The sequence below is a fragment of the Prunus mume genome, linkage group LG2, assembly GCF_029339155.1.
Source record: "Prunus mume cultivar Tortuosa linkage group LG2, ASM2933915v1, whole genome shotgun sequence".
NCBI classification, from domain to species: Eukaryota; Viridiplantae; Streptophyta; class Magnoliopsida; order Rosales; family Rosaceae; genus Prunus; species Prunus mume.
The window spans coordinates 37,203,398-37,224,825 of NC_142699.1; the positions used below are offsets into that span (position 1 = coordinate 37,203,398).

A 21,428-nucleotide genomic window follows, 5' to 3' on the forward strand; every position below is an offset into this window, starting at 1 on the left:
CACAAAAAATTATGAAGAATAAAGTTTTCCTTTTTCTATGTTTTCATGCTTTTTTGGCTGGCAGGAGTATCATATACATTATTCTTGCCTCAATCTTCATGCCTTCAGTTTCAGGTTTCAGTTATTTTAGAGGCCTAGCTAGAGGCTGCTCTAACTGTACAAAACAATCAACAGAGAGGAAAGGAATTTTCTTTAGCTTCCAATACCTTGTCTTATAACCGATCCTAAAAGTATATATTATCAAGAACAAAAAATTGCAACCGGTAGGCAACGCAAGCAAGCGTCATGTCAACAACAGCTGGTCTGATTCATTATGATCGGATAGTCCAGGTTTTGATTTGTTATACAAAAACAAGATCAAATTGTGCAGGATGTGAACAGTCAATGAAACACCCCATGTAATGTAGTGGACAGTTAAATTAACAGAGTTCATATGCTAAGTGAAATATCCAATCACCTGTCAAATGATTTAATTAAGGCTCTCTGATCTACACGATTTCTTCGATGCAATGAAAACATTCTACAAAGTTGAACATGCCATGAACAATCACTCACATGGGACCTTTATTTACAAAGGATCTTTCTCAAAAGGATTTAAAAGGTGAGGGAAAATGCTTCACACACTAGGCTGCTTTGTCCCAATTGACTGCGTTTTGAGCCCCAGTGGATTATCTTCAACGGATTGGTTTCAGACATTCAATGCAAGCTTTTGAGCGGCAAGAGCTTCAGCCTCAAGTGTTGGCTCCCACAATAATGTAGTTTCTGCCAGCAGTGAGGTCACAATGTAAGGGTCCATGTTTGAAGCTGGGCGCCGATCCTCCAGATAACCTACCACGAGCAAAACAAAATCAAAAGATTCAGTGATGCAGACTGTTAATAGAATGACTTATCAGAAAGCAAATGCTCGTAACAATATAGCTTGAAATACTAGAAACAGGTTTCCAAGAAATATCGAAGTTCCTCACTGGACACATCACAACATTTTCAAGGATACTTTCGTTTTTAACATCTAAACGCTGATAGTCTTTTTATGAGTCATGCATATTTTTGCATACATGGGCTTAGCTAAGTTGGCTAGAGCGGATGTGCTTTCCACTCTGCACCCGAGTTCGAATCCCCCTTCCCCGTAGTTTAGATTAGATTAAAGTAGAATATCGCTTGTATCAAAAAAATAAAAAGAGTCATGCATATTTTCAATATGTTTGGTTTAAGTATTATGTACTTAAGCATAATATATGCTGTGACCTTGGTAAAAAAGTTGGAAACTGTTTTCCTCCCCTTTGGAAAATCATAAGTATAACAGCCAACAGGCCATCTTGGAAGCATAAAAAGAAAGGAGCACATTTCATCAGTCTTGGAAAAAGGCTAAGATAATAATGCTGAAAGTGGTAGTGGTACCTTTTCCTTGCTTCTCAGTTTCACGACCAACACGGATTGAGCAACCACGATTAGCCACTCCCTACAAGTTCAAGTTAATGAGAAATTAATAACAAATTATAATGGCAAAACAATTCTTGCTCTTTAAATAAAAATTCAATAAAAACAGCTAGCAATTTTTTAGGGCATACCCAAGAAAAGGTGTTAATGCTGGCTGTTTCATGCTTTCCTGTCAACCGTCTCTCATTTCCTTCTCCATAGGCACTAATATGATCAGTGTGGCGAAGCGACAGATTCAAAATTGCCTTCTTAATAACTTCAAAGCCACCTTCTTCCCTCATGCTCTTTGTACTGTGAAAGCAATGATTATTCAATATTTTCCTAACAGTTGTAGCATACTACCCAACTATATACATATATGTCCCATTTCATCAAAATATTATATTGTCTAAATAAATACCTGTAATTGGTGTGGCATCCTGCACCATTCCAGTCACCCTGTCATGCAAAATAGACAGGTTCAGTCATCTACACATATACACTGAAAATATTGGTATATGGTAAAAACTATATTACCTCTATTGGTTTTGGATCAAGAGTGAGAACAACACCAGCTTGTTCAGTGATTCTCTGTCAGGGTAGGGGAAAAACAATATTTTAGTAAATCATATGAGCACCAACACACCAACACCAGTTGAACGATACAAAACTGCCACCGAGTTTAGGGATGAGTATAAAGAAATTCCAGTGGGAATTACAAGATGTGCACTGCTGGTACCAAACAAATCTGGTTGAGATAATTGGTAGCCATTGTTTTCCTTCGTCATTGAAGTGAATTTTATAGTCTTTACATGTCCTAGAATAGATTGGGATAAGTTACCTCAAGAATGTATCTTGAAGCCCATATATGATCTCCAGCTTCAATTCCCACACTAGGACCAACTTGATACTCCCACTGCATGATAAAACCAATAATTGTTAATGACGGATGAAGCAAGGTAACTACAATACTTGAATCCAGAACCAAAAGCAGGACAAGATAGAGAAGGGGGAGAGGAAAACCTGGCCAGGCATAACCTCCCCATTGGTCCCACTGATGTTAATTCCAGCATACAGGCAAGCCTTGTAATGAGCATCTGAAATGTCACGGCCAAATGACTTGTCTGCACCAGCACCACAGTAATAGGGACCCTACAGAAATGCATTATTTCTCAGTACTTACTCAAGGTGAATGATTTTATAAGACAATCTATCAATGACTAGTTGCAAACAGAATAACAACCTGAGGACCAGGATAGCCTCCAACTGGCCAACCCAAAGGCCATTTCACATCGGTTTGAAGTAATGTGTACTCTTGCTCTATCCCATACCTGAGAAGAATAGTCAAGATTAGCAGGATTCTCTGAATCCAAATATGTAAATCGTAGATAATGTAATAGGTACAAAATACAAAAGATATACATAAACATATACTAATACAAAAGAGATAAATAAAAAATTAGTTCAAATCACCGAGCAGACACGCAGGCACACACAATAAAACTAAGACTAAATTATTGAAGGAGAAATTACCATGGAACTTCATCTATAACCTTCTGGTTCGCAAAAATCTCAGCAGCCCTAGCGCGTTTGTTTGTTGGGATAGGCTCGCCTTGTGGTGTGTATGCATCACAAATCACCTTTATGAAGCACATAGGATGATGTCAATTAAGTTTATGTGTTTAGTTTCACTGGACAATATGGTACTAATATTTATATACAAAATTTTCTGATTATATTGCAATATTTTTGTAATTGTCAGAACTTGTATGATGCCTACCAATATATTGTTGCCACCACGGAAAGGGTCCTTAAAGATTGCTTGAGGGCTGGAAAATAGAAGTTACATCAATTTCATGGTTTAACAATGAAGAGATACAACCATAAGTGTAATTTGTTTCTCAAGATCTTACTATAAGATTACTTCACTGTCTTCACCCGGTGCTTGCCCGGTACTTGATCCATCATAGTTCCACTTGGGAAGCTCAGACGGATGTTCAACAGGCTTTGATATTGTCTGAAATTTTTAAACGAATATATGCATGAGAATAATCAAACGTCAAAGTTAAAATTTAAAAGTCCATGGAAATTTATCACACCCTTGACTTGCTACGGACATCAACCCCTGAACCGCCAATCCTGTTTCAAAATAGTATTACATCAAAATATGTTTTGGAGGTGAACTGAATGGGAAATTAATGGCAAAAGTGTCACTTATAAGCTATCACCTGCCACGATATCAAAGATTAAACAAAATGACTGCCTAAATAAGCCAACTTTCAAACCAAAACCTAATAATTTAATCATAATCGCTTTCGGTTGTGGTTAGTTTGCAAGTGCTAACGTGCATTATGAATTTCAGATGTTAACAGGGAAGAAGAGACATACCAAATGTACTCAGCAATAATTCTGTCAGTAAATGGAGTAAGGTCCAAATTCAGTAAACCCTCCAGCCTGTTTATGGTATAATCTTCAGACTTCACGGCAAGCACTCGAAACTTAGCAGAGCTCTTGGTTGGTCCTCTCTTGTTCTGTTTCAACAATAGAGAACTCCACATCTTTGCTGTCATAGGACTAGCAGTGGTTGAGCTCTTTGTAATTCTCATCTGCCATTGTGAAGTGGGTGCCAAAATCTGTGCCATTTTGGCCTACTCCTCACTGAAAAATAGGTTAAGACATCAGCAAGGATTTTAAGTTCTAAGAAAATGCATCAAGGCATCTTAACATCAAGATTTAAATAGCTCAAACTAAGAAAACACTAAAGTTTCATGTGTTTCTGCAACAAGAATCAAATGATAAATCTTCATGATATTCAATATTGGCACTTACAATCACTTCATACCTAATCAAACTGCATTTACTATAACCGCAGTTACAGATGGCACATCACTTTATCTTCTTCTAGGATGCAATGTCCCAGATCTTTAAAGCAAGCAACTGGTTGGGTTCAACTTCAAACCCTGCCTCTTATAACAAGGCCAAGTGTTTTCTAGTTATTGTACAATTTAACTATGAAATTCATTGAATCAACCGCCTGATCTCTCCTTTATTTGTTTTTTGGTATGAATATATGACCTATTCTTTCTAAATTACCAACCAATTGTTTTTAGCATGATTAACATCTTGAGGGAATTTTTTTTCTCTCTTTTGGTTGAATGAGTCATGGTTTAATCAAATGCATATTTAATATCCATATCAATTTGGGATATCATATCCACTTGATTCAATGGTATATGGATCAGTTTGTTTTGGACCTTTTGGTTTTAAATGTAACAAAAACAAAATGGAAAAGTTGAAGAAGTCAACTTTGATATTGTTTAGGAGAAGTGGGAAGGAATTATTGCAAGAAAAAATAAGGCACAGTTGACATTGTTCTTTTATTTTATTTTGAAGACATTTCTTATTGGAGGAGTAATAGTATATTAAACTCACACATACTACAAAGATATTAAGACTCGAACATGACCTTTCTCGGAGGAACAATTGCCACACTTTACTTTGGAGTTGACATTGTTAATTAATAATTGGATGGGCAAGTAGAGTGTGGTTATATTGTCCAACCATGACTCGTGTCATGTGGCCCATTTCTTCTTGAGAAACTTAGGGGCACTTGTACTAAATGACGAAAAGGCCCTCAACTCTTTTTCTTTCTCTAAAATGGGAGGTTGGTTCCCTCCACTCCAACTCAACAATTTCAGCAAAAGAAGGAAAATAATCTAATAAGATATTAAGGAAAAAAATACTCAGCTCACCACTTGGTATTTTTAAAAAGATTCAGGAACTACAGGAGAAAAGAACAAACAAAACAGAGAAAGAAAATATACTATATATCAATCTACCCATCTGTCCAAATTTCGCACCGCTGTGTCAGATTCAGGCAAGAGGTTGATCAAATCATCAATTACGTCAGGCATTGTACTTTTGACTGAACGCTTGACTAACCCATCACCCATTAATTAAAAAGTTCACTACTTTATACTTCCCCATTGTTCCCTCATACAAGCAAAAGATACTATGGATGATGAAGTTGGCACAAAAGAGAAAAACTTACCTGATCACTGCTGCAAAATGGATGGAAACAGCAAAGCTGAAACTGGGTTCTGCTGGAACTGCTCAGAGCTGAGTGAGAGGGGAGAGAGAGGGAGAGAGAGAGTAGATGAGGAATTTGGTGTGGGGTTTTTATATAAAATAGTGGGTGATGGGCAAAAGATTTGTTGGCCTTTCCTTAGCAGATAGGGGTGTGGATGTGTGGAGGAAAATAGTTTTTGGTCCCTTTAGAAGCTCCAAGAGAAGCTTGGATTAGTAATATAAGGTTTATAAAATTTCTGTGTCTTTCCTTCTTTCTCCCCCAACTTAGTACAAAGAAAGAGAATATATATATGTGAAATTTATGAGTGCATACATGTAAGGAAATAAACTATGGTTTTAATGCTTAGTCAAGGTAATATAGAACAAGAAAGTCATGGCTTGAATTTCTTCTTTTCTTTTTTTCTTTTCTTACTAATCTGCTCTCCTCTCTTCTGTCAAGATTCTGTCAAAACACAAAAAGATATTACTTTAGACTATGATGGTTCGAAGAAAGTGATCTTGGGGTCTTGCTTCAAAAGAAACATTTTAAAATTGTGTGAAGAAGGTACAACTTGACAATCTTCGATGAAAATAGATGCTAAACTCGTATTTAATTTTTGTACTTTTCATTGCATGGAACGATAATTGAGTTGTAAGATGCATGTTTGATAAATATAGACATTAATAGTAAGATGTAATTATGTGCAACGAATGCTTTGTGGAGAAAAGGACATTATATTGTACTTTTGGGACCACAAGATATGGTGTCTTACGTATAGAGAGATTCCAGAGGCACATTTCAAATGTCATTTGAACAGCTCATTTACTATTCGCTGGCTCAGATTTTCACATGCTCTCCAGCTAAGCTTTGTGTGCAGAATCTCTAAACTAAGCACCTGCATCTCTCAAATGCTCTATAATTTTTGTACAGCATATTTTAAGAGTAGAGAACAGTTCAGAATATGGGGGCTCCTAATAGTTTAACTGAAGTCTTTTTTGCCAATAGTTAGGGACTGGAGGGGAGGGGGTGCAAACTCACACGCACTTTACAATGTCAAGCCTTGAATTCAGGACTATCTGGATGGAGACAAAGTTCCTTGCCACTACACTAATCGGGTATCGGCAATTTAACTAAAGTTTTAGCTCAAATGGTTGTGGATATTGGGCTTTGTTCATGGCATTTTCATTGCAATCCTTTATGTGGACTTTGTTCTGTTTTATATTGTGCTTCTTTTCTTCCATGAAGTATGTTTAACTTTGTAGAAACTTGTGTGAAATGAGGACATCACTATCTGTGCGCCAAGCCAATTATAAATTGTCACATAAAAAAATTATTACGGGTGACATTTCCCACAAGTATGATCTCCTAACTTTGCCCCCCCCCCCCAAAAAAACCCCAAAATGCAAATATGATAAAAGCTAGCATTGCTATGATGTGAGAATGTTCAAGGTTATTGTTCAAATTAAATAACATGCTAAAATTGTAAGGGGCTTGTAGTTCAAGTGGCAAGAGCATTTACTAATGCATTCGAGGTCCTATGTTTGAATTTCTCATTTCCCAATAGTACTTATGTGGAAGCAAAATATCTACGGATCTTAGGTCAAATAATTAAGCCAATCAATTTAGGAATTTGATTCTTATCCTAATTGGGGTTTTTAATCAAATTTGGGAAGAAAAATTCCTTTCCATATGTGGAATTATTCTTCAGAAACCCTAGCCTCCGAGACTCCTATAAAGACATGGTTACACCAGTTAAGGTACATCTAAATTTATGTCTGAAACTCTGCAGAAATCCTCTCTCACAAACCCTATTCGCCGTACTCTTTATCTCTCTCTCACACACATGGCTCCAGCCACCCGATTCCCATCCTAGAGAAATCTCCGTACCCTTTGTTAGCTATTGTTTTTCCTTCAAACACTTGACCTAATTTAGGCATCAGAGGGCCTTTAGCCAACATCCTCAGGTGTGTGATTTTTTCACTCCATATTGTTTTGTAGGGAGAAAGAGAAGTGAATAGGAAGAAGGGATCTTCAGACGAATATTCTTTTGAGACGAAAATCGCTCCCACAATTTATATTAAAAAATAATATACATGATAAAATCAAAATTCCTCATTATAAGAAAAACATTTTGGAAAATCACTATAGTCTAGGTCTAGGCCCAAATTCTTCCATATTATGTGTAAATTTAGTATACCAAAATGTCCAATGGCAGATCTAGTTCCAAATGAACCACACAATGCAGTATGATCACCTTGTTAAAAAAAATAAAGAAAAACTACAAGTCTCATGAATACAAAGGGTACACCTGGCTGCTGTTGTTATCCACCTCTATGGTTGGTTAACTTAAAGCTCATAATAATTAAAGGATGCAAAATTGGACCCTTGTCTTTGTTGGCTTCTTACCTTAAATTGTATCCTCTTCTTGGTGGCTGATACATTATTTGGTTAGTCTCCATGACCCAATGGCAGCAGGTCTTTGAAAAGAAGCAAGTGACTTAACCTAACCTCAGCCTCTCAACAACTTACCTGGCGTCACATTTTATATACAAAAGCTTCATCTGCATAGTCCAATTAAGGATTTGACAAACCCAAGGTTCGAGAATCCAACAAACTAGGTCAATTGATGGGCTACCAAGAAGATTTATTGTTTATGTACATGACATCATTTCAATGCAGCATGATTACAGACAAAACCCATTTCTTAATCTTCTTTTATTATAAGAATTTAATTTTCAAAATTTTTTATTTTCCAGAATAATCAATATGTCAAGCTCAGCTAATGAGTGTCTTATTCACTCTATACTTATTTGTGTGTTCCAATTTATTTATTTATTTAAAATGGGAGAACCCAATACAAAGCACAAATCTTTCTTCTTGTCTGAACATGGACATGAGAATATTTGTATCCCTAATGAAATTGGCATGCCTTCATTTGCTGTATAGGCTTCCTCTTTTGGGAGAGGTGAAGGAATGAAGTCATTAGATTTCTTGTGAATTTGAACAAATGTCATTTTAGGAATTAGTGTGGTTGGTTGCCCATTGCTTAAGGCAAATGAAATGAATGATCCTTATTGTGTTGTTGACACAACTGCAGGTATAATACTAGTGGAACACCATTTGGTAAGGTGGGTGCTGCTTCACATCATGAGTTTCCATGAAAGGTCCATGGTCATTATCATAACCTGTTTTACTTTATCTATTCAACCTTTAATGCAAATGAGAGGCTGCCCTTGAAGCCCACTAACTTGGATTTTTTTTGTTTTGTTTTTTGTTTTGTTTTTTGTTTTGTGTGTGTGTGGCCCTTTTTCTATATGCCATTCACAAATACACAAATATGTTCTCCAATACGCTAGGTTTGTATTTGTCTATTTCCTTTCATTGGGATAGAAATTAGAGGTCCAAGCCATACCACCCTAGCACATAAACATTCCCAATTTGTTCAAATATTATCCTATAAGATAAGATGACATGTGTTGTGCTAAATAAGATATGAAATGGGATGAGATCCAAAATTAGAGTAATGGTTCATGTACATTGTGTTTATTAACAACACATTTCTAATTACATTTCTAGTACAAGTAAATCACATTATTTAAGTGTGGCTTTTATCTATACAATCAGCGTAAAACTATAGTTTAAGAATTATTTAAGAAATACAATCAGCGTAATGTGTTGATTCAATATGCACTATTTTAAGAATTATTATTAATAATTAAAAATAACCCTTATGTATGTCTTTCCATTACCACTTACCCTAGAAGAAAATGAGATAACTATTTTTAAATGTCAATAACAAATTTCATTATTTTATTCTTAAAATTAAAACTCAACACAAAACCAAGTACCATTGGTTTCTATTCATGTATAGTTTTGATGCATTTTATACATATTGGCACCCCAGCCCGAATACAGATCCGTAAACCCGACCTGAGCCCGGTCTAGCTCTGAAATGGAGGCATACACGTAACACGTGCGAAGAGCCAGAGAGGTTGGGCGAAAAAAAGGAAGAAGAGCCAGAGAGGCAAGAGAGAGACATGCGTTGGGACTCGGAAGAAGCAAGCAAATAATAAAATACTCAAGCTTTTGTTCTTGTTTGCAAGGAAACAACACACAAATTCTAGGCACCACCAGCCTTATATTACCACCACCAACAGCATAGGCCGGTCTTTCTTCTTCTTTTTCTTCCTTCTTGTTTCTTATTGGTCTGAGCAATTTGTGATCACCCACCAAGTTCTTTTTCTGGTATTACTTTTGTGTAATTTAATCATTTTATATTATTTATTGTATGAGTATCTGCTGAAAGAAGTTAAATTTGTTGAAGAACAGCTTACAGCTCAGAGGAAGATCAATTTGAATCTATGGAGCAGCTTGTCAACTTTATTATTCGGCCTCCCAGGTAACAATACCCTTTAACCTCTCTTACTTTCTAGCTCTTTCTTTATGTGTGAGATTCTGTTTTTGCTTTTGAGATTGAATTCTTGATGGGTTTTTGTTTATGCTGTGAGAAAGATGAATTGGGAGCTGAAATTTTGAATCTTAGTTACTTTCCCATGTGGGTCTGTAGGAAAATGAAACCCTTTATTTTACTAAGCCCAATTAAACCATTCGTTCAAGTAGAATTCAGCTTTTTTCCAATTTTTTTCCTTAATTTTGTTGAGTATAAAGAATTAGAGTATGAAGCATATGATTGATAGTTGATTTGATTAGTATCTTCTCAAACTAAGCAGAGCAAAATATTGCTTTTTCAGTGGTAGAGCTGGAGTTGAAACTTCTTTTTCTTCCTCATATGTGGGAAAGCAAGACATTTTAATTTCAGTTTTTCTCTTTCCCAGTTTATTCTGGTCTAAATTTTAAATTATGGGCAATTAATTTGTCGAACCTGATACCATACGAAAGTGTTGAAATTTAAATGATTTATTTTCCCTTTAGAGATATAAACTTAAGTAATTGTTAATTATTTGAAGAGATTATGAGTTTATCCATGTTTGGTTTCAGGGCTGAATACGACCCAAAAAATGATTTATTGGATGAAGAGTTCATACTGAAAGGGAAATGGTACCAAAGAAAAGATGTGGAGGTAAGCTTCCATATTTTGTATGTCTGGGAAAGGTAGATTAGTGTTTTATTTTACCTTCTGAATATATAAGCTTTTCTTCCCATTGCTGGAAATGCACTATAGTGCAGAAAAAGCTGGTACAATTGTGGGGTTCAACTCTGGAAATCTTAATTCAGAACATATGCTTAGTTTATTTTATTTTATTTTTATTTTTATAACTTTTTTGTTGAGTAAAATTGAAGAAAGTGTTGTTCAAGGTGTGGTTGGGTGGAAGGTGCAGTGCAGTGCTAAACTTTTGCTACTTATGGCCAAAGCAGATTTTTTTGTCCGGCCCAACCATGGGGTACAGAACTGCCTGTGTGTCAAATACAGGTCTGACAAATTTTGGTCAACCCTAGCTAACTTATCACCTATTTTACGTTGCGAGAAGCGCATCCCATGTAGTGTTCATGAAGCATTGAAAAATGGGGAAATGCTGTTGAGACAGCCATGATCTTTTGTATAAGTAGTTCCTTTTATTTCTTTAATTATTTTGTTCTTGTTCTTTTTCTCCTTTGGAATGCAACATGTAAGAGACGCTTGTCTTAACTTTCTATTAATGAGAAAGTGATTTAAAACCCTACTTTAATTAAGTCAATGCAACTCTGGTGTTTGCTTGTCTTGAAAACTTTTATCTTGCACATTATCTTCTGAGTGATGTTCAATTTATGTCTGCTTATAACTTGATTCCATGTGGTTGTCATCCTTTTGAAAATCCTGCAGGTAAAAAACAGCCGGGGTGATGTCCTCAAGTGCAGTCATTACATGCCCATTGTTAGTCCTGAAGAAAAGCCTTTGCCTTGTGTAATATACTGTCATGGAAACAGGTGAGTATAACTGAAAAATTATGCTTGATGATGTTTGTTGCAAGGGGATTTCATACAGAGTTTACAGTCTTTCTCACATTTCAGAACTTGGAAGAATGAGATTTTAAATTAAAATTGAGTAGTCAACTATAAGATTGTCTACCTTGTGATTTACAGAAATGGATTTCATTTAGGTAACTATTAATGAATCAATTTTTAAATGGCCTTAATTCATCTAAAATAAAAAAAGTCTAAATCAAAATGGCCTTAAGTCTTCTCCGAGAAGGTGGGGTTCCTTGATTGTTAATGGTATCTCAATAATGAAGTAGCGGGCATCATAATTTCAATAATTACTGAAGGCCATTGTTTCCTTTGGTTTCATTTTTTTTTAAAAAAAACCCTAAGGTATGGGAATGATGTCTATTCTTAGTGATCACTGTGGCAGTCTTGCAATTTTCAATGTTTCAAAATGTCATATTATATTAGTGTCTCAAAGAATACGTCCACTCCCCATCTTATTCCTGGAATGATTTACTGTAGAAGAATAAAATAAAAAATTGTGGCATTTTCTTTATTTAGAATCAAGCAAGTATCAAAAAAACTTTTCCTCCGCTTGCTTCTGCTGGAAAAAATTTGGCAAATTATATCATCAAAACAGAAGAAGGTATTTCGATTCTTTTGATGATCAGGCGACACCCGGATTTGAACTGGGCAAAAAAAAGGTTGTATAATTGTATTTACATACAAAAAGAGAAATGCTAGCTGTCTTTAGATAGATAGGCTATAGCATTGGAAGGTCCCCTGGAAATAGCCCTATTGATATTTGTTGCACATGTCCCATGTGTGAATGTGCAATTAAATCTTAATTCTTCGATCATTTGTACTGCCAGTTAAATTTGTAAAAATACTGTCAGAGTTACATGGTAGATATTTGCTGCACATATCCTTTTCCAACCTATATTATTGCAGACCAGTAGATGATCAACCAAAATTTACACTTCCATGGCCACTTCATACTTCATAGCTAGTTATCACTTATGTATATGATAGTTATGTCCCTGTGCTCATCTAAATGATGTTTTATGCCTTTTTTTTCCTCCATAGTTTTTACCTTGACTGACTGCAGCATATTTTGTTGACAGTGGGTGCAGGGCTGACGCCAGTGAAGCAGCTATTATTTTGCTGCCTTCAAATATTACAGTTTTCACACTTGATTTCTCAGGATCCGGACTCTCAGGAGGAGAGCACGTCACGTTAGGGTGGAATGAAGTAAGTGCTCTGTATCTATTGAAGACAAATTCATTATATAAAGACTAGACTACAAATGTGGTATTATGTTCAATCCACATTATCTCCAGCTTGTTTACTTAAACACTCCGTGTACCATCATGTTAATTTGTATCTTTAATAATTGGTCCGGTGATTATCCAAATTCAAGTCAATACATCCATTGAAGGCATTTCCTAAGTTTTTCTCGATTTATCAAAACCACCTACATGAAGATAAATGCCTGAACTTCTTTATCAACAAAAACTTGACATTTTCCCTTCGGCTCCTGATGCACTGGATCACCTATATGCATGTAGTTACTATTATGCATCATGAGAACCGACATCTGACATTCTTAACTGTTTTTCAGAAGGACGACCTGAGGACTGTGGTTGATTATCTGCGAGCAGATGGAAATGTCTCTTTGATTGGCTTGTGGGGCCGTTCAATGGGTGCTGTTACTAGGTTTTGCTCCTTCACTTATAACTCTATGTTAAGTTTGCATATTTTGAATGCAGACGGAGGAGATCTTTCCATTACTTGCATTGAAGGTTAAAAAAACAAATAAAGATCAGTTTTCTATTTTTAGTGTAACTTGGAATTGTTATGTTATCCGTGAGTCATTGGTTCATGTTATTCTAGCAGTCCCATAGTCTCTGATGTTTACTTTACTAAACTCCAATTTTTATTTACTTTTCTAAGACAAAATTTGGTAGACCAGCCATAGTTTTGTTATTGCACTTGGTTGCAAACCAAATATAGGACTCAGAACTAGCCATTCAAGATAGGTTTTGCAGCTTTTGGTTCAAGTGTTCAGTTCCTGTATGGCCCAATAAGTTAGCAAATCTAAAATCTTATGATATGTCTGGTGTCTTCCCCAGAGTTTCTGAGAAGTTTCGCTGTTATGTATTTGCCCACATGCAACCATTGTCTCAAAACCTAAGGAAGCAGGCAGATGTATGATGGTGGATAAAATGTATTAACATATGAACAATATAAGAAAGTAGATGTATGGTCGGCACAAATAATTGGATCTGTGGAGAGTAAGTTATTATTTGAGGATCAAGAAGTTAAGATATGCTCATTACAATGTTCAATTCTTGTGCTTTGTTCATAAACAATTCTGTACTTAATGTATTTATTTACGTGATCAGCTGCTTATTTAGTTCATAGCTTTTGGACCATATATCTGTCGAGCAGACATATGCTTTTGTTTGGTGTGTGCATATAGTTGCTATCTGGTACGCTTTAGAAATCCGTGGCCATGGCAGATGTGAATTCCATATTGTTATTGTGCAGCGCTCTAACTTTTCCTTTGCTGATTTACTTAGCCTCCTGTGGTTGTTTGGCCATGTTTATCTGCCATTAACAATATACATATTTGGCAGTCTTTTGTATGGAGCTGAGGATCCTTCAATAGCAGGAATGGTTCTTGACAGTCCGTTCTCTGATTTGGTTGATTTGATGATGGAACTGGTGGACACCTACAAAATCCGTTTACCAAAGTTCACTGTAAGTAGGGTCCTAATATGTCTGATTATTTGGGATATTGCAGCTGTGTTTTTGGTGCTTACTGGGGAATAAATTGCTACAAATTAGAGCCTTTCTGATGTTCGTGATCAGTTTTTGCCCATATTGAGCAATGAAGTTCTTTTTTTTCAGTTTTGGAGACTACCTTCGTTTTTTTTTTCTTTTGAGTAGGCTATCCAATTGACTGCAAGGAACCCCAGTCGTGACTTATTTTTTTTTGTTTATTTTAGGTGAAGTTTGCAATCCAATACATGCGAAGAGCTATCCAGAAAAAGGCTAAATTTGACATAACGAATCTGAACACCATTAAGGTAAACACATTGGAATAGAAAACACAAATTTATGTTCTTTGTTTCTCGTCATTATGATTTTTCACACAATTGGAGTTTATCTTATACAGCGAAAGTTTCTGGCGACATCCCTGTGTCTATTTTTGCACTGGTTATTATAGTAATTTCAGATGCAGGAAATTGATGTTGGAAAAATGATCAATAATCTCTGTTTTTTTTCATTTTGTAGGTGGCAAACTCTTGCTTTGTTCCATCTTTGTTTGGCCATGCCATTGATGATGATTTTATACAACCCCATCATTCAGATCGTATATTTGAGGCTTATATGGTAAATATCCATGACGCTGTTACAATAATTTTGACATGATATACATGCTGGCATGCATCTAATGGCCAAATGCTGCTTCTCATACAATGTTTGCATGGAATTGAAACAAATAAAAACTTTCAATTCTAGGTGGTGTCTAAGGAGTTTAGTAAGTAAATACTGGGGAAACTCTTTACACACTTTTGAAATTGAGCTTGTTGGTTAATGATTTCCTCCATATATTTTATGAATTGCTTCTTCAATTCAATATGCATGGTCTAGTGGTATTTCTTTTCCCAATGTTGGAAGAAGTTGCAAGTTTGATTCCCCCCTTCCCAATTGATCAAAACGAGATGCCTCCTGCTTCTACTATCCTCTGATTTTCATCATTCGCTTCTGAATATCTTTATATCTTTATGTGAATGACGGCTGTTGCATCTCTCTCAGTTTTTCTGTCTGTTGTCTGGAACTCTAGGTGTCTAATGTTATGTTGGCTTGTCATATGATGTAAACTTTTGCAGGGAGACAAAAATATCATCAAATTTGAGGGAGATCACAATTCTCCACGACCTCAATTCTACTTTGATTCGATAAATATCTTTTTCCACAATGTTTTGCAACCCCCAGAGGATGAGGTTGGGGGAACTTTTTTTGATTCTCTGCACGATAGCTTTGGTAAGGTAAAATAACTGCAATTCATCTGGCCGTAAGTCCCTATTGTATATTGCTAGATTTTACATTCACAGCTCTTCTCGAATGTTGACTGCTTTACCTGCAGGGTAGTTGGAGAAGTGTGCATGAAGTTAATTATGATAATGGACGTTCAACTGCTTCTAAAGGCATGACTAAAGTACCTTATTGTCTCTTTAACTTCTCAAATGCTGATTTGTGACAGGATCTTTATTGGGCAACCTCTTTCTTACTCGATCTCCTATTGATTGTTGTTACCTGCAGAACCAGCAACGAGCGGCAGCCAACAGGATGCCATTAGACAGCTCCGTTCGAGAAGACCCATGAGTCGGACAGAGGTTAGTTATTGGTTGCATTTTATTTTAGTTGCTCAAATGTCAAAATGGTACACAATATAAAAGGAGGTTGCAGACATTTACCACTTTTAAAGAGTGGGAATAACGTAAAATCTTTTAAAGGATGTTTAGTGTATGATACAATGATTGCCCCCTTCCCCTCTCCTGTTGTCAGACACACGCACACGCACATAAATTTAAAAGGGTAATTGGCAGTTTGGGTTCTCCATGTATATTAAATATTTTTCTTTTTCTTTTGGTATTTGATTTCGTCTCAGGTTCCTTCTGGTATTTCATCTAAAGATGACCAATCTGAATCCAAGGTACCTTGCCTTTTCTCTTGTTAAATTGCTTCCAAAGTCCCAAATTTTCTTCCTTGTAATTAACATGAAGTGGTAAGTGGTGTATGCCTGATCGCTTGATCAGTTTTCTGAAATATTTTCTCAAATTAATAATTTAAAATAATAAAAAAACTATGTGGCACCATAGGTGAAACTTGTGAGTTGTGACCGATTGGTACATGATGAGCCCGGTGGGTCACAAATTTTTTGGTGTAATGGTGCCTGAATGGTTCTAAGTCTTCTTGTCTGGTTCAATCTATTTACTAGAAAACTAACAGAATTATATGTCTTGACAATGCATGGTGGTACAGGATGGAAAAGCCAATAATGATCTTTGTCCATCATCTTCTGATATGATTAGCTTTGAATTCTCAAACGGCCATCCTTGTGAACCCCATGTTCCAACCACAATGGACGATGATCAATATGTAGAATACCAACTTGACGACCTGGCAGGTTTTCCGAGTGATGTGGATGAGGAAGAAAGGGTGAGTCATATAATTGGGATGAATTCTAGATCCAGGACTTGTTTGAATGGCTGATGAATTTGTTGCATTAACGTTTAACTTGTCCAAATTTTCAGATGTTCATGGAAGCAGTGATCTTGTCACTAAAAGACTTAGAAATGAGACACCCACAAGCAGAAGAGCAACCACCAGGGGATACCCCTGGTTCAAAGTTGTCCCAAAAGGATGACCGGCTGGATGATGCCTCTCCTGCAGAGCAGCGAGAGCTGTTGGAGACAGAATCCACTTCCACTTCGGTTGGGAACCATGGGTCTTCGAAAACAGAATCTACTTGCACTTCAGTAGTTGAAGCCCATGATTCAAGACCTGAGGATCAAACTCGCACGAAAGTTCCATCTACAGAACCTGCATCGCAAACTCCTCCATCCATAATGGATTTGGGAAGCTCCGGGCCATCTACCCAAAGTGATACACCACCAGCAAGCATCCAAAGCACCTCAGATTCTGACATGTCAGCTAACACAACAGCCACAGTAACGGTTGTAAAAAACCCAGCAAGCAATGTCATGGATGGTTTGATTCGTCGTTGGGATTTTAACTTCTTTAGAAACAACCACAGTCGATAAGATGACTCTTCTTTCCTTCTATTTTTTGCTTCTTTCTTTAGACAATATGATGTATTGGCTTGTAACTAAAGTGTCAGGGTTCATGTTTTGTAAAATGCTCGACTGGAAATGCAAAAAAACAAAGAAAAAAGGAAAAGAATAGAACCAGTGCTGTGAAGTTGTATTTTTAGTTGTAGCAAAAAAGAAAGATGGTTTTTCAGTTGCAGATTCTCTATTCTCTACGTTCAGTGTTCACAACACAGATGAATATATTTTCTGTTCGTGTTATTGATGTCGGAAATGATCTTTCAATATCATCCTATCACATTCCTATGTTTATTTGGTGGTCAAGGAGATGAATTAGATTCCAAATTTCTTTCTCCCTGGATTCTTTCTGTCAGAGATTCAGTTCGAATGCTCCTGGAAATGTCCAAATTTCTCTTACCCAATGTTTTTGTTTCGACTTACAGTTTTAATTTTCCAACTTGCATTTTGATTGTGAAAAAGTCTCATTAAAGATGCTTTTATTCATCCAAGAAGTAAATGACAGTCTTGAGCTAACAATTTGCAAGGAGAAAAAAAAAAAAAAAGGCTATAATATTGTGACAGGGGGCCTAGAAATTTAATGTCAATTGTTCGTATAATATAATCACATTTGTAATATTAACTTAAAAGTAGAAGAACCTTTCTCCAAAAAAAAAAAAAATTATAAAAGAATTTAATTTTGTGTGGACTGATTAACTTGAAGGCAAACACATTTACAGGATTTTTTAATCTCCACCTATGAAATGAATTGTTGCAGTGCTGACTTGGGTTAAATCAACCATATTGCCTGGTTTTTACCCATCAGCTAGCAGCCTCAATGCAGTCTCTACCAGTGAGTGGATTGTTGTGCTGTGCCTGCTCATTCCTACAGCACCAGAGAAAATGTTGAAGCTTTCAAGCTCTGCAGTGGTCTCTAGCACAAACTCCAGCTCCTTCTCCATCCCGAAATCCTTGAAAATTTGAACATTTGTTGTTTTGTCTTCCATCATCCAAATTGCCAGCTCTATGGCAAACCTCCTTATTCTTGGAACTTTAATTGGTGGATGCCTGTACTTCTTCAGAATATGGACTAACTCATTAGCTACCTCTGCTTCGGTAATTTCAGCTTTCTTAAACATGAGGCTTGATTCTTCTGGAGACAAGAATGCTAAAACATGTGCAGCTAGTCCAACCATTACTTCCTGGAGTTTGTGTTCTTCTGACATGATTGCCTTGAGCACCTGCACGGGAGCCAAATGAATAAGAAATGATCAAGAGTTGTCTTCCATAATCATGATCTTGGTGAAGTATGAATAGAAACATAGTCTATAGTGCCTCTTCCTAATCTACATGATGGGAAATCTTCTCTTTGCCCCACAATTTATATCGTCTCACATTGTTGACTTGACAATGTAATATACCAGAGTGTCTGATAAGAAAACATTACTCCTACATAACATAAGTTGGTGAGGAATAAAAATGCAGGTAGGTATTGTGGCAAGAAAGCACTTACTATAGGCGTTGCATTCGTTATCCCTTTTAGCTGGTGGAAACAGTTTGAGCCACTGTAAGTGCACAAATTCCTTAGGATTCTAGCAGCATTCACACGAACCAATCGAACCTCTAGAGCTTGGACAAGGCTTTCCAGTACCCCCAGTTTTAAGATACGCTGACAGTTATTCTTGCTCTCTAATGCCAGCATGGCTAGAGCTTCTCCAGCTTTAGTTATTACTTGTTTATCATTCTCTAGCATTCCCTTGTTAAGGAAAATGTTGAACAACTCCTTAAGAAGTCCACCTGTTCCACCTACTCTCTCAGTTGCATCCTCTTCCAGTGCTAGACCGGTTAAGATTTCAATGCCCAATTGTTGTAGCATTGGCTGTTTCTCCCCATATCTCAGAATATCTCTGATATTGCTGATTGTGAAAACTATCTCCGAAAGATTTCTCCTTAGATTCTTTCCTGTATTGCCTGTTGTGCTTGCAAGCCTCTTCACCAATTGCAGGGAGCGTTTCAGTGTCATTATCTGATCATCTAGTGTACCATGTTCTTCCTTCAGAAACCTCTCTTCAGCATGTGTAAAATCGATGATTTTTGGTAGGAGGCCCCTTGTGCTTCCAATCTTTCCACAGTTGTCGTGGTCACGGGCAAGTTTCTTCAGAATAAGCAATCCTAAATGATTGAATGTCAAGAATCCATAGTGTGCATGGTCAGAAATGATTCTCTTTTCACTGATTTCATCAGATGCACCACTTGAGCTTCTGCAGGTTTGGAGCAGAGATGAAATGGATTCCATCGCACCAGGAACTCCAGCTATTCGGATGGAGTTCTGCTTTTTGCCAGCCAGTTTCGACAATATTTCTGCAGCTGATCGTCGGATTTCCTCTTCTTCTTGATCTGTCCAATTCAGTATCTCAACCAATCTTTCTATCACTGATATATTTATACCAATCTTCTGTAAGGTATCATCTGAATACCGCTGATTCATTGCAAATTGGCGAAGAATTTTAGCTCCTATAAGCTGCTCATCTGAGGAATTTGACGCCAATAAGTCCATGGCGAAAGTAACCATATCCATCTTCAAGCCATCAAAAATGCTTCCATTGACACATCTTGAATAGGCATCATAGAAGAACCTTTTAATTGAAACTACGCCTGAAGGCCCCAAATCACACTCCTTGTTTACCTCATCCAGTAGATTACAATAGCTTATCATAAACTCACTATAAGCTTTCTCCATCAGAAACAACAGAGCTTCTGCCAAGGCCAATGAATAGAAAATGTTCAGAGCAGACTCCCTATTTCTCTTGTCAGTGTCTCCTTTTTCTATCTCACCATAGTTGCGCTTGATGAGCTTCATTAATGAGAGAGCAACACAAGCTGATGCTGAGAGAAGCTGGAGCCAATAGAGCATCTTACTGATATGCCTCGCACGAAAAATCCATTGAGCATATGGTAGCAGAGGGACTTCTGAGCTCGTCCAAGTCCGAACTATCTTCCCTTGAAGATCAGAATTTCTGGAAGTGATTGAATCAATAGTCCTTGCAAAGTCTCTGCTGCGTTGACTTTGCTTCCTAACTGCAAGAATAGGCTTGAAAATTGCTTTTATGTTCTCAATTATGAAGCTTGAGCTGATTTTCAATGCGCGAAAACTGTTGATCCCGGCATCAGCAATAGACCAAGTGGCTTGGTGTTGCCATTCAAGTTCATGGCTTCTGCTGAATATCCTAGTCCCCTCAATCAACAAAATGATTGTGATGAACCAGAAGTCTGTTTGGTCTAAGGTGATGGCAAAACCGCCTAGAAGGACAACTGTTGCCCAGATGAAACCCAGAGTTCCAAGGCCGGTTGCTGCTTTTTCGAGCACAGCTAGCCGGAGAGCGAAAAGGGTTAGCTTCTTTTCTGGTGCAGGAACTGCTGGTGTCGTTGGACCCACAGAAGTCGCAGTGCTACTCTCTCTTTTCTCAGTACTGCTCTGAGGTTGAAAGATTGTGTTGTCTAAACTTCTGGTTTCATTGAGCCTGGGGGGCTCATCAATCTGCAAATGAATGCTTCCTTCACCTTCTGCTGAGTTATTAGGCTGAACCATGTTACTGGATTCAGAGCAGCAGCTTGGAAATGAAACTAGATGTCTCTCTCTCTCTCTCTCTCTCTCTCTCTCTCTCAATCAAATATGACTGTTTGCAGAAGCAGATGAAGACGAAATATGACTGTGTCTCAATCAATTGGCTCAGCTTTTGGAGTTGTGTGGTTGTCTTTGACAGAATGTGGGGTTGGTGGTCTTATAAACTAGGAGGAAAAGGAGCTTGGGGAGCACGTTAGCTCTGTGGAAAAGAAGAGGAAAGAGTAAACGTCATATTGCTTTCGTTCCCCTCATTTTCCTCTCAAGTTCGTTATTTTTTGTTGGAATTTGATTTGCTCCTCCTCCTCCTGTCTTGATTTAATGCATGTTGCTTGCCTCCAAAGCCCATTCATTAGTTTCTTGATAAATCAACTAAAGGCACAAAAGCCTACCTTTTTTTTCTGCTATAACCAAAAGTGTCTTTTATGTTACTTTTCACTTTTTCACTTTTTTCAAATAAGAAAGAAAGGGTGTGTGCTTGCTGAAGAAATTGGTTGGTTTTTCTTCTCTCAACTTTACCACTTTACCACTTTACCATGTATTGTAGCTCGGAGACGAG

General features: G+C 37.0%; 3 protein-coding genes across 5 annotated transcripts; 1 reads left to right on the forward strand and 2 right to left on the reverse strand.

Moving 5' to 3' along the window:
* Nucleotides 1-434: 434 nt before the first annotated feature.
* GS2 (glutamine synthetase 2) lies at nt 435-5,835 on the reverse strand. The gene is made up of 14 exons (XM_008224811.3): nt 5,468-5,835; nt 3,805-4,074; nt 3,516-3,555; nt 3,330-3,433; nt 3,197-3,245; nt 2,950-3,056; nt 2,660-2,747; nt 2,440-2,568; nt 2,258-2,332; nt 1,954-2,007; nt 1,838-1,875; nt 1,569-1,728; nt 1,399-1,459; nt 435-828 (listed from the first exon to the last, which is right to left on the reverse strand). Exons 2-14 carry the CDS (start codon nt 4,056-4,058, stop codon nt 689-691), a joined length of 1,299 nt encoding a protein of 432 aa, XP_008223033.2. The 5' UTR covers nt 4,059-4,074; nt 5,468-5,835; the 3' UTR covers nt 435-688.
* Nucleotides 5,836-9,472: 3,637 nt separating this feature from the next.
* Nucleotides 9,473-17,511, forward strand: LOC103322864 (uncharacterized). 3 transcript variants are annotated; one of them, XM_089044989.1, is made up of 15 exons: nt 9,473-9,647; nt 9,815-9,884; nt 10,484-10,565; nt 11,307-11,410; nt 12,532-12,658; nt 13,029-13,123; nt 14,047-14,170; nt 14,419-14,499; nt 14,708-14,806; nt 15,307-15,465; nt 15,564-15,624; nt 15,740-15,813; nt 16,089-16,133; nt 16,463-16,639; nt 16,735-17,511. In XM_089044989.1, exons 2-15 carry the CDS (start codon nt 9,847-9,849, stop codon nt 17,242-17,244), a joined length of 1,776 nt encoding a protein of 591 aa, XP_088901115.1. In that variant the 5' UTR covers nt 9,473-9,647; nt 9,815-9,846; the 3' UTR covers nt 17,245-17,511. The 3 variants fall into 3 exon arrangements, with proteins under 3 accessions (XP_088901115.1, XP_008223032.2, XP_088901114.1); XM_008224810.2 differs by having other exon boundaries at nt 9,474-9,730; XM_089044988.1 differs by lacking the exons at nt 9,473-9,647; nt 9,815-9,884; nt 10,484-10,565 and adding an exon at nt 10,898-10,916.
* A 329-nt stretch (nt 17,512-17,840) lies between these two features.
* On the reverse strand, nt 17,841-21,073 carry LOC103322863 (ARM repeat superfamily protein). Its single transcript, XM_008224809.3, has 2 exons — nt 18,761-21,073; nt 17,841-18,488 (listed from the first exon to the last, which is right to left on the reverse strand). The coding sequence occupies exons 1-2, from the start codon at nt 20,834-20,836 to the stop codon at nt 18,063-18,065; spliced, it is 2,502 nt and encodes an 833-aa protein (XP_008223031.2). The 5' UTR covers nt 20,837-21,073; the 3' UTR covers nt 17,841-18,062.
* Between the last annotated feature and the right edge of the window lie 355 nt (nt 21,074-21,428).

Bases quoted from the DNA above. Each gene is read 5' to 3' on its own strand.
- GS2 (XM_008224811.3), bottom strand. From the start codon at position 4,058: ATGGCACAGATTTTGGCACCCACTTCACAATGGCAGATGAGAATTACA. The intron at 2,008-2,257 runs GTAACTTATCCC...CTACCCTGACAG, and splicing joins CTTCAAGATACATTCTTGAG to AGAATCACTGAACAAGCTGG. The intron at 829-1,398 runs GTACCACTACCA...TGCTCGTGGTAG, and splicing joins AACTGAGAAGCAAGGAAAAG to GTTATCTGGAGGATCGGCGC.
- LOC103322864 (XM_089044989.1), top strand. From the start codon at position 9,847: ATGGAGCAGCTTGTCAACTTTATTATTCGGCCTCCCAG. The intron at 13,124-14,046 runs GTTTTGCTCCTT...CATATTTGGCAG, and splicing joins TCAATGGGTGCTGTTACTAG to TCTTTTGTATGGAGCTGAGG. The intron at 15,814-16,088 runs GTTAGTTATTGG...ATTTCGTCTCAG, and splicing joins GACCCATGAGTCGGACAGAG to GTTCCTTCTGGTATTTCATC.
- LOC103322863 (XM_008224809.3), bottom strand. From the start codon at position 20,836: ATGGTTCAGCCTAATAACTCAGCAGAAGGTGAAGGAAGCATTCATTTG. The intron at 18,489-18,760 runs GTAAGTGCTTTC...GCTCCCGTGCAG, and splicing joins TAACGAATGCAACGCCTATA to GTGCTCAAGGCAATCATGTC.